General features: G+C 41.7%; 2 protein-coding genes across 4 annotated transcripts; both read right to left on the bottom strand.

Annotated features, from left to right (window-relative positions):
* Positions 1-696: 696 nt before the first annotated feature.
* Positions 697-9439, bottom strand: LOC107276304 (uncharacterized). Its single transcript, XM_015755357.3, has 12 exons — positions 7615-9439; positions 7416-7523; positions 6460-7320; positions 6337-6383; positions 5272-5378; positions 4339-4457; positions 4054-4263; positions 3276-3533; positions 3017-3149; positions 2556-2713; positions 1322-1405; positions 697-1020 (listed from the first exon to the last, which is right to left on the bottom strand). The coding sequence occupies exons 1-12, from the start codon at positions 9148-9150 to the stop codon at positions 934-936; spliced, it is 3708 nt and encodes a 1235-aa protein (XP_015610843.1). The 5' UTR covers positions 9151-9439; the 3' UTR covers positions 697-933.
* Positions 9440-9988: 549 nt separating this feature from the next.
* LOC4347770 (F-box/FBD/LRR-repeat protein At5g22660) lies at positions 9989-12311 on the bottom strand. Of its 3 annotated transcripts, none has more exons than XM_015755535.3 (4): positions 12243-12311; positions 11276-12126; positions 10993-11148; positions 9989-10544 (listed from the first exon to the last, which is right to left on the bottom strand). In XM_015755535.3, exons 2-4 carry the CDS (start codon positions 12101-12103, stop codon positions 10320-10322), a joined length of 1209 nt encoding a protein of 402 aa, XP_015611021.1. In that variant the 5' UTR covers positions 12104-12126; positions 12243-12311; the 3' UTR covers positions 9989-10319. The 3 variants fall into 3 exon arrangements, with proteins under 3 accessions (XP_015611021.1, XP_066160030.1, XP_015611023.1); XM_066303933.1 differs by having other exon boundaries at positions 11276-12120; XM_015755537.3 differs by having other exon boundaries at positions 10920-11148; positions 11276-12311.
* Positions 12312-12614: the final 303 nt, after the last annotated feature.

Below are 12614 nucleotides of genomic sequence, written 5' to 3'. Positions count from 1 at the left end.
TCTCTAACTTTTTTAAACATACCGCTATAAATGATTTCTGATCTTGTACAGTGTACACCACTATATAGTTACAAATGAGCATTATTTTGTCTTCTATCACTTCAATTAGGTTTTTTTTTCTCAGTTATTGTATCATTTAGTTCAGCTGCGACCGCATTACGTTCCAGGCACCTTGAAAATGAACGTTATACAATGTACAGCAAAGAGATTCCGGTAACCAGCCATCGTTCAGCTGAATAACACTATATTAGCTAAATCAGGGAGAATGCATGCATTAGCATAGGAGTAACAACTTGTGGTTATATATAAGATAAATTGAGATATCACGCTCAGCAAAACATGCTCTCAAATAAAGGGCATATGATAGAATCATTGCTAATGAACTAAGAATCTCCGTGCCTTTTTTTCCCCAGCTATTCATATCTTCTGTTTTAAGATGGAAGCTGCTCATATGATCTAAACTAATAAATTACTATTGGCAGTAGTGTGAACAAGGCTGACACTGAGAGCTAGCGTTAGACAAACAAAAAGGATGTGTTGAGAAACAAACACTGCATGGCTATTAAAGAGGAGGCGGCAAACAATATTTTCTCTCGAGCTAATGAAACGCTACTTGTGAGCTAATGAACCTTAGGCTCTAATTCGACTGAAACTCAGTTAAGATAAAACGACTGAATCCAAAAGCTTGCAGTAACGTAAGTACAATTTCAACATTTCATAGAATTTCCCAAGGAGCAAGGGAAAAATTCAATATTTTCTTTCAACATATTTGCCAATCTTGTGTCAGGGAAAAGATCGATGAAGAAAGCGGTGTGTGATTGGCAGCAGTAACGAAACTTGACGACGGTGTATATGTACTAGTATATACTGTATACAAGTTCTCTGTATGTGCAAAGGCAGAGGAATTGCCAGATCGGTGCAAGGGTGTCATAGCTACTTGATGACCTCATAGACAAGGACTTCAGGTTGGATGTTGATCTCCCTGTAAAGTTCTAGTAGCTCTCCCCAGGTATCTACTGTCTGCAAATGGGCAAACGAAATATTCAGATCGGCATTAGGAGAAGATTAGGATTTCAAATTCAAAGTCTACATGGCTCAGTTATCGAAAGATATTTTACGAGTTATTTTATGTAGTAGTAACTAGGTAAGGAAAACTCTCGTGTTGTACAATAATACAGCTAGGTTCACCATGACAACTATTATTTTCACAACAATATGTATTCTTGTGAAATATGGTGTGGGAAAGTAGCCAAAGTGGCATATCTACGAGTTCAGAGTCAGAAACGATGAAAAATTATGGTTGGGAGGGGTAGTTAATTACCTTGACCGTCGTAGTGTCATACTTGAGCCACTTGTCGTCCTGGTCACGAGCAAAGCAGACATAACCATGCTCAACGTAGCAAATCTGCGTGGTTGGACAGATAGCAATGTTAAGCTAACTGTATGCACATGAAGTAGATTTTCAATACATGATTAGGCTTCTATAAGCAGATAATCCCACAACCAGTCTAATGACAGGATGTGTTGAAACAAAGTAGCAACATAATGTGTAGAGATTACAAAACATGGTTGAGGAATGGTATGCCGATGTAGCCGTTATCTCTGCAATCGATGCATTCAAATTGATGAGACAAATCGTTATAAGATATGGATGGAAATAAGAGTACTCCAAATATAGAAATGAGAAGAACATCAGGCATTTAGTTGGTCCCACAAGATTACCTAGCCATGGTACTTCTCCAATGCTTAATCAATGATATGTTCCAATTTAAAGTTCAGCAATATATCGAGATGACAGTCCATAGAAGTAATAATCCACTGTGTTGCTTCCGCTCCCTAGTATTCGCTATATGGACTATATATTCCTGCTCAAATTCTAGTCTTCAAGTCACACATAGGATTAATTGCCACACTCACTGCTAACATTTGGCAAGTTGCAGTGAAACATGTTAAATTAATATGTAACAAGCTACTGCCAAGGTATAATGGTGCCTAATCACTTCGACTTTTCACCTTTTAGAAAGTTGATAAAGGTTTATCAGAAAACATGGAAAACGAGAATGTGTTCAGCTGCCAGTAATACCATTTCTCTGAACACAAATTAGATAAGTACCATCTCTAATATCCTGAACACAAATTAAATAATACTCCATCCCAAAATAGCCATATTTCTATGTGAAAATATAAATAATAACATTTCCTAGAAGTAGTACCTATTTTTTTTTCTGAAAATATATAAAAAAATAAACACCTCTTTATGCTCTCTTTGCTCAGTATCACCACCCAAATTCTGTGACAACTAAGAATTTAGATACAACCCAAACATCTCAAAGAATCCAAACACCACCAATAGTCAAGAAACAAAATAGCACCTCAATGTATAGAAATGCTGCATAAAACTCCTGAAAAGTATGCAAAACAATCAATGCACAATGGTTTATTGTTCCCCGTCTCTTCCGGATTACCTTAGTGCATAATAATTATTTTGCGAATTATTGTTTTCAGTCCAGTGACAGTTCAATTCAGGACAAAAAAATGATTTATTGTGTACATACCACTGAGGCAAGACGGTACTTCGTTGCAGAGTGACCACCTATGTGAGGAAGTGTAACACCTTTGTAGAGAAGTGTAATGTCAAGGGGAGACCCAATGCCAAACAATGCTTCAGACAAGATAGCCTGGCTTCCATCGCTACCCAGCCAATCCTTCATAACTGAAACATGGTAGCAACAAGTTACACAATAAAAGGGGCATATGAAAGTAACACATGCAAAGCAATTAAAGGTGAATTTACATTTGTTTCACGTTGGTTTTGCTACTTCTGAAGGACAAGTATCTCACCTATTGCTTTTGTTGGGAGAAGGGTTCACACGAAGCACATTACTAGGCTATTTACAACATATTCTAACTTGCAACAAACAGAATAGGTTTGTTTCAAGTGTAGTCTCTGTATAGGGTGGAGAAAAAGAAGTGTGTAACATTACATGCAAGGCACTATTTAAACAAGAAAATTCACCTATTGTGAAGAAGTGTGGTCCCTTTGAAAGAAAACAACCAATTTGCTTGACACTCCCAGAACAGTTATTGCATCTTCTCTCCCAATCGGACTGATAATCCATTAACATTGGAAGCTCATCAAAGCAATTGATCTGAAGAGGACCAAGATAAACTCTGTCAAGTGTCAATACTTAATACATTCAAGAATATGCTTTCACGTCATTATATCCACTAATAAAATGTTGAAAGACTAGGAAAATACACAGTGTGTGACACACCTTTGTGCTATGAGGTGAACTTGCGTCAAGTTTATGGAAAAGCAAAATATATTCTTCCCCAAACCACTCTCCACATCTGCAGCTCATAAGTTGCTTCAATCTTGTCCCAAAAAGACCAAGTGTGTACCATACACAATGTCTGCAGGGTGCATCTAATACAATTCTCATTGAACCAACGCACACAGAATTCTCAAACTTATCCAGACTCCGAAGAATAATAGCCATTATTTCAGATGCAAAATTTCTTCCAGCCTGCAACTGACATATTGCCCCAAGTTTAACCTTGTGAAGAAGGAAATATTTTTATGCAGCATCAAATATAACTAGAGGAAGGATTCAGATAAGTCTCCTAGGGTCTTCCAACACTTCTAATTTATTTTTTTTAAAAAAAAAACTCAAGAAGAATACAAGTGAAAAGCGTGAGAGCAATACATCCAATTTTTTCATTCATTTTTTTTGTAAAATAACATCAACATGCAAACATAAAAGCAAAAAAACTAAAATAAAATTGATTGCCAACATTGAAAAGGAAAATAATTAGTTAAAAGACATGGTTCTTGAGGTTAGAAATGTTCTGTTTTACGAACTGGAAACTATATTAAATCCATGTTTAGCTAGAGAATAATCATATAGGTCTACAATAACCATAAATTAAGGGAAAAAATATTGGAAAAAGGTAAGGAAGATAAAACAAGATAAATTAGCAGTTAATCTCCTATGATGCCAATTGTTTGAATGAATTGGTCTATGAAGCTATAAGATGGTATTAAACACGTACCGTTTGAAACATATTGCTATCATTTACGATTCCACACAAAGTGGTCTTCACATCAGTTAGCAAAAGAACCGTCTTAGAATGTTCATTTTTCTCCCATGCAGAGAAGATCCTATATAATTTTTCAGCAATGCAGAGGTCCTCATGCACTATGTCAAAGGTAGATCGCCCCCTTAGAAATTCATTCCGGAAGTGCCTCAAATTCCACAGTAACTGTACGAGTTTACAATGAATTAGAAAAAAAAAAGTATACGGCAATGTACAAAGTCTGGTACAAATTTCAGCTACCTGTATTATCACATTCAAGAAATACAGATCTTCATCAGCATTGTTCTTTTTGAGATCATCAATGCTTTTTTGGTAGCAGGAAATGCTTGCAATTTCCTCAGTAGAGTGGTCAAATTTTCCTATTATAAGATTGCCAATCAGAAAAAAAAAATTATCTTGCTGCATTACTGAACATAATTCAGAATCGCTAACAGAATGTCTTAGTCTAAGAAACAAATGACTATACTTTTCATAGTAAATGGTAACATTACAAATATCATCATTTTTAATGTCCTGAAGCCGCTGTAGTACGTTTGGTACAACAAATGCACAGAACAAAGATCTAAATCCATTAAAGATGGGTTGCATTGAAGAAGGTAATTACAATAAAGCAATAATAAGCTCGCTGATAACAATAAAATGACATCAAAGTAAAACATAATATAAGGACTTTTCCTGTCAAACCTAGGTGGGGTCAATAGGTCAAATGGTCTTGCCCTCTAGGTAATGCAAAATGTTGCCTACAGTTTACCTGGATTAGACTAGATACTAGATAAAGAACATGTGCAATGGATCTGTAAAGACATTTCACACATAAGAGAGCGTTGGCAGTTAGATTAAGTGAACATGCATCCTTCAATTTCAATCAACTGTGCCGAAATTCCAGTAGCTTAGACAGTTTGTTTTTTATAACACCAAACTAAAATAAAACCAAAATGGAACCAAGTTCACATGACATCGATAATCTATTGGTTATCTGCTAAACTGGAATATTGACAGCACTGTGCTACAGCTAGAATTTCTACACATGTAGCAAAGTTCCTTTCGTTTCAAATGAAATATATGTACCTAACAAGTGTGAAGCAGTGTTTGCTGCACTGTAAATTTGGTCACTTAAACTGGGTAGAGAAGTTCTTTTCAGGCTGTCACATTTTAGATCTGCCTCCATATTACCTGGTGTTGCATCCAGCTCGTTTCCATATTCCACCATTTCAGTTGGTGAATTTGACTCATTTTCATTTACTGTGGCACCATAGTCCTCATCTTTAACATGTGCGTCACTGCACCAAGGAAAAACTTTTGAGCTCTTGTACGTATTGGAGAAACAAAAAATGATAATCAGTAACGATACTAGCTATTTTTATGAATCTATCAGAGATCACAAACATGAAGGATCAAGAGGACCCAGACACAGTAAAAACACAATGATATAACGAGATGCAGCATTTTTAGATCATAAAGATGATATAAAGAAACGATGGTCTCTCACACGCGTGTATTTCAAAATGTAGACTGAAGAAATAGTTGTCATGCTGATCTCCAATCTCTATAAAAAACAAAATATTTCTTTATGTTGTCACAGAATTATGCACCATCACTAAATCGGGTATAGAATTACAAGATAATGAGGAAAAACAGTTCACAATGTTCAAAATACCTAGTAGCTTTCTAGACGGAAATTGACTGACACACCTCTCCTTATTTCTAAAATACTTGTTAAATTTTATCAGAGTGATGCTAATTTACAAGCTGACAATATGTATTCTTAAGTGGCTTACACAGTATGTATTCTTTAGTAGCTCACACACTGATAATAACCATCATCAGTTGCCCTTTTCTCTATTACATGGATCATTTGCACGTGCAAATGTGGATCTTAAAAATCCCATCATTCCATTGGTTTCTGAAACACATGCCCAACTGACATAGCATGTTCCCTGCTAAACAATATCTCCACGTAACATGTTTCTATTTACTAACTATTGAAGTAGCCACATTACATGCACTTATTCATTCTGAACATATGCTAACTTTAGAAACAACAGGGAGGTTTTCCACAAATAAAAAATGGGGAAGTTACATGGTTCAGTAAGTGAATCATTAGTGAAAAAAATACAAGTTTGTTGACATATTGGGCAATACATAAAAGAAAACAGATTGACAGTGGACAGTTATTAACTGAACTACTCTAATGGAACAATAATCCTGCTTGATAATTAAAAAAAGAAGCATTCATACCTTTGTTTATCAATTACATCTGTTGATGTGCCGTCTGAGCATGACAGCTGAAAGGAATTTCAGATGTTAGCACTTCAATTAAAGTTACTTAGCAAATACTATAAATATAGGAAAATAAACAACCGTAGTGTTCTCTGGTTTTTGGTTGGCTTCATCTTCCTGGACCTTGTTTGCGTGGGAGAGATTGGAGCCATCTTTGATATCAGAATTTCTGTCAGGGGCATCGGCAGTGTTAGGAATTACTGCATCCATATCATCAGCATTGTTTTCAGGGGCATCGGCAATGTTAGGAATTACTGCATCCATATCATCGGTATTGTTTTCAGGGGCATCGGCAGTGTTAGGAATTACTGCATCTATATCATCAGCGTTGTTTTCAGGGGCATCGGCAGTGTCAGGAATTACTGCATCCATATCATCAGCATTGTTTTCAGGGGCATCGTCAACATTAGGACATACTGCAGCATCTCTGCCCTGGGCATCATCAATGCCATGACATACTGCATCAGTATTAGAAGCATTGCTACTGGAGGCATCAACAACATTAGGATGTATTGCATCAATATTAGCAGCATTGCTGTCAGATGCATCAGGAACATTGGGACATATTGCATCATTGTCGGCAGAATTGTCGTCAAGGGCATCATCGACATTAGGAAGTATTTCATCAATATTAGCAGCATCGCTGTCAGGTGCATCAGGAACATTGGGACATATTGCATCATTGTCAGCAGAATTGTTGTCAAGGGCATCATTGACATTAGGAAGTATTTCATCAATATTAGCAGCATCGCTGTCAGATGCATCAGGAACATTGGGACATATTGCATCATTGTCAGCAGCACTGTTGTCAAGGGCATCATCGACATTAGGAAGTATTTCATCAATATCAGGAGTATCAACATAAGGAAATACAACACCAATATCAGCAGCATTAACACTCTCACTGGCAGCCTTTTCACTCATGCGTTGCAGAAACCGTTCCTGTAAAGATAGTTGTAGATTTGTAGATCAGTACATAGTAAGAGTGAACAGATGGATAACTACACATAAACAAGAGCCTCCAGATATAAACATACCCATATGAAAACCATCACATGGGGTAAGATAACTACACGAAAATCCAGAACAGAGATTTCAAGGAAATCATGCCACAAGTCCCGGATTTCAGCACAAGCCTCATTAAACTGCAATGTGAAAAGTTTAGGCCAATAAATATAATTGTCAGAGCGAGAAAAATGCTGAAACAAGACCATGCAAAAGGGAAGATTGTCAAACCTTGGTGCTTAAAATGTCTGCGGGGGCATTCTTCAGCTTTAGCTTGATCTTCTCAAGGATTTTAATTCCTTCTGTGCATTTGTTCTCTCGTATTTCAGAAAATGGCCTTTGATCAGTTACGGCAGGTGGCAGAATCCTTTTGAAATGGAAGACATATTGCTCCTCTGAATCTTTATAGACAGTCATGTCATCCGAGAAATGATCACCCCGAGATGTATCGGAAATCAAGTTTGGATCTAAAACAGACAGCAGCTTCGGCCAGACACTCCCTTCCGGGTGCTTGTTGCGCATGTGTTGCAAGAGCGCATCAGTGTTCGGGATCTTCTTGCCAACACAATAGGGGCAAATCCAATACCTCCATGACCCGCTTTTCTGGACAAAGCTGAGTGCCTCAGACACGATCTTTGTAGCCTCGTCAATTTTTTCATTAGTGTAGTGTTGAAGCATCGAATTGAGTCCCACTGATAGAACACTGTCCCGCTCTTCGATTGTTAAGGATTGCATGTGATCTATGGCCACCACGTCAAGCTTCTTTTGTAAACGTCCAAACTCTTTGCGGATAGAAGCCACCCTATCTTCAGGTTTCTCTCCGAGCACAGATTTAACAGGTACGTCATCATCCCACGGATCAGCAGGCCACTCCATGGTGCTCGCCCGGATGCACTCAACTGTCATAGGAATATACATGCCCAGGAGAAACGAGAGCTTGGCGCGGAACATGGCGAGCACAAGCGAGGTCTTGAACTGACTTGCCACCTTGTCCAAATCGGCGAGGATGCGACTCAGAAACGTCCGGTTGTCGATGCCCGGGGCCATGCCTTGAGCGAACTTGAGGCGGATGTATGCGTAGATGAGGTGCGCGCGCGCCGAGTAGGGGTAGCGCAGGGCGACCTCCTTCGCTGGCTTCACCGCCTTGGCCACGCCATCGCTGTCGGCGTAGTCGAGCACGGTGCGGACATCGCCGGGAATGGACCTGTTGCGCACGTAGGACAGAATCTCGGGGCGGCGAGCGAGGGCCACCCTCCTCGCCTTCTCCACCCTGTCCCTGGAGCTGGTGGTGCCCAGGGCGTTGTCGTACGCGACGTTGTTCTCCGCGGGGTCGGTGGGGAAGGGGATGGCCAAGGCGCGTTCGATCTCGGGCTCCGCCTCGCCGTCATTGAAGCATCGGAGCCGCGCTAGCGCCAGGCGGACGGCGATCTCGACGCAGTTGGGGGCGAGCCGCTTGGCCTTGATGTAGAAGTCGCGCGCGGTGTTGCAGTGCGCCTCGACACCCTGCCTGTCCTTGGCGGCCATGGCGCGGGAGGTGGCGTGGTAGTGGAGGAGCCCGGCGAGGTGTGCCACGGCCGCGGACTCCGGGTGCTTGGCCGCGAGCTCGTCGACGCGGGCGATCGCCTCGTCGTGGCGGCGCGAGCGATCCAGCAGCAACGCCTCCCTGGCCTCCTTGCGCGGGCTGCTCGCCTCCCGCATAAGGCGATCCAGCTGCTCCGCAGCCTCGGCGTCCTTGCGCTGCTGCGCTTGGGATGCTCCTCTGCGCATTGCGCCGTGGGAGACAGCACGCAGCCGCAGGCGAGGTGTTCGTGGAAATGCCTCGCCCGACGCGATCGAGTCGGAGCCCTTGGAGGAGGAGGCGGAGGCGGAGGCGAGTGCGAGGTGTTCGTCGAAATCGCCGCAGCGGCGAGTCGGCGACGGGGAGGAGGTGGAGGTGGAGAGGAGGCGGCGATGGGGAGGAAGGTGGTGGAGAGGCGGTGGCGGTTGGTGGAAATGCGGGCGCGGAGAAAAAGAAGGAGGTGTTTCGGACTTTCGGTTTTTGCTTTTGCGAGCCGTTGCGTTCGAGGGGGAGGAGGGCGATATTTATTGGGCAAGAAATTCGGTGCTGATGACGATTTTTTTTTTTTTGGATTTGGATATATACTCCGTGGCTAACTCGATGTACGCAAGATTGACACCATAGCGAACGTGAGAATCTTGCGTGTAAATCACGTTTTGATTACCATATGCTAGTTCCCTCTAAAAAAAATTACCATATGCTAGTTTCTCTGATTGCTAGTTGGCATCCCAAGTTGTGTAATACAGTAATTATGTTTTTTGGAGTAGTAATTATGTACGCAGTTTTGGGGATTTTTCTGTAGGCACTTTGCTGACACGTACATATGTTTTTTTTTTCCTTATCTGTTCCTGTCGCAATGGGTAGATTTTTCTGACAAAGGATTTGTATAAGTGTGAGATTTTTCTGAATTGGTAGGATCTAAAAGTCGATCTTTATAATGCCCTGCAATTTCTGTGTTTTCGTGTACAATCTTGAATGTGGAGTGGGTACAGATACTTTTGGACTGTTGAATGTGTTTGCTTCTATGAAACGATCAACCAATCTCCATAAATCAAACCAAAGTCTTAATTATCATATAAATCACTTTGGTTCATAAATCAAACGAAAGTCTTAATTATCATGGCGCCAGGCATCTCCATGGCAACAAAATAGATATCACAAGCCCGCAAGGTAGCACGAACTCCTGCCAGTGCTATCAAGGTTGTGTACTACTCCCTCCGTCTAAAAAAACTAAACCTCATATTAGACGTTGACATATTATAATATTATGAATCTGGACAACGTACCAATATCTAGTACGAGATTTAGTTTTTTTGGACGGGGGAGTAGATGATAAGGATACAAATCATTAGACATTTGCCAGGTTTTTCTGTGGCCTTCAAAGCTCAGACGAATCGGGAGGCTGAGCACTAACCCACTGCCTATCTATGTCAACTTCCTCAATACAGACTAAGATCTTGCAAAACAGTTGCAGCAAAGCGACAAATCTCTCATCATGTTCGGTACATTTGATTTTGATGGTCTTCAGGCGATCACACCAAAATGGTGATATTTCCCCATATGAGAAAGCTGGTTTTCTGTTCTTGCAATTCTCACACTCCTCCTGCAATAAGGAAAAAAAAGTTCCATTAGGTCCATGGCAGGGGCTAAGCGCCAACATGAGCTTATACCACATCTTGTTTAAAGTGTACAGTTCTCCCCTTTTATTTTCGCTCTTAGGCACCGTTTGGATAATGGAAAGGGAAATAATTTTCCACCTATGAAGGGGTAACTTTGAATCCTAACCATCCATTTTCTCTAACTTATTTCATCCTAGCCCTTGATTCATTTCCCAATACCAATCCACTCTTCATTTCCCATTATCCAAACATAGCCTTAGGGGTTGTATTTTTCTCCTGCTTTATTTAATGATTTTCATTAAAAAAAAACCAATCGCCAAACTAGAATAGAAACAATAGCCGTAAGCTCAGCAACCAACCATATATCACAAACAAGCATTGGTTTGTTGCCCTTGCACGGTTCTGGAGTAAGATGCAGAAACAATTATGTACCTCCCCAAGTTCCACACAGAGCTCCTCTAACATTGGTGACTGCCTAAGGATACAACGTAGTGGATAAAGGTCAAAAGCCATGCACCAGTCACCAAGTACCAAGCATTTTAAGTTGTTAAAGACCGGGCATGTTGGTAAGCCCTCCTCAAACAGAGCCTGTGCACCCAAACAAAAAGAACAAAACAAATTATAGGTTAGATGTTATATCAAAATGGTAAAAAAAAAAAACAATGGTAGTCTAGAAACAAACTTAACCTGAAATAGTTAAGGAGTTTGTACAAACCTCATATAGTGGAGCTATCAATTTTAGGTTTCTAGCATGTGAAAGGCCATGAAAAAAATGCAGCTCAGTTTTGACATAATGTTTAGGATAGAAACAATGGTATACACTGACTGAAGCAGTCATTAAGGATGACAAGTTCTCCAAGACCAAAGAATCATGTCCCAAAGGACCATTGACATTTACATCGTCAAGGCACATTGTGAGAAGATTTGGAGCATTGATCCGGAATCCATTGTAAAATAAACAGCTGACGATCCGCAGATGCTTGAGTGAACTTGACGAGATCGTTACTGAGTAGAAGGTCCAAACATCCAAAAGCTCCAGATTTTCCAGGGCAGGGCATGCATCGATCAATGGCCAAAACTGGCCATAATCAAAATCAAAATGTTTGAGCACCACCTTAGTCAGATATGAAGAAGCCAAGCTGAGGCTGGCATCAACAGAGCTACACAGTTCCGCACGCCCAGAGTACTCAAGCACAGCAACCTTGCGCTTGACAGCATGGTTGACCCACAAGGCAGAAAGGTAGTGTAGGGAAGAACGGAGACGGAGAGAGCGCAAGGGCACGCTGCTGTCCAAGAGAGGCAACGCGTGGACCGTGAAATTCTCGAACTGACCGTCGTCGCGGAAGTCACCTACGTCGACGTTGAGGCGAGGCATGGAGACCCAGAAGTCGCGCCACCTCCGCGACAGAACGCTGGTGCGGACGGCGTCCAGCGCTGGCAAGAAGGACAGGACGTGGTGCACTAGATCATCGGGGAGGCAGTCAAACCAGTCCTTGCCGCTGGCACCGCCGGCGGCCGACGCCATGTCGCTCGTGGTCAGCATTCCGTCGAGCACGTTGCCTGCACCTTTTGTAGATGACAATAACACAAGAAGTAATTCTGAATCTCAGATCAAAGGAGGGGACGGGATCAATCAATCGAGCAAGGTTAATCGATGAAACAGATCGGACTACACCGTGTACCCAAATATAGCAGGGAGGAGTGCGCTCGATCGGCGTCGGGAAGGCGCGTCGTTCGCGGCGGGTGGCGGCGGCGGCGGCAGGGAGCGGCTCCCGTAATAGATATGGACCTCACCCGAGGCGGAATTTCTGCCCCAGCCCAACACATTATGGGCCGCACGTAGGCACAGTCCTGTTTCGGCCCAACACGATTGGTGCCGCACGGTCCTGTTACAAGCCCAATAAGAAAGGACCACGGCTGAGCCCAATTAGTCCATAGTAGGCCGCGTTGATTCCTGAACGGAGCATTCGAGTTTTTGTACAAGCGACCTACTCCACGGCTTAGTTGGACGGAGCATACTGGGTTCGGAGTTTTTGTACAAGCGAGGTTATTTT

This window comes from Oryza sativa, chromosome 9 (assembly GCF_034140825.1).
Source record: "Oryza sativa Japonica Group chromosome 9, ASM3414082v1".
NCBI classification, from domain to species: Eukaryota; Viridiplantae; Streptophyta; class Magnoliopsida; order Poales; family Poaceae; genus Oryza; species Oryza sativa.
This window is presented reverse-complemented; position numbering and strand designations above follow the sequence as displayed.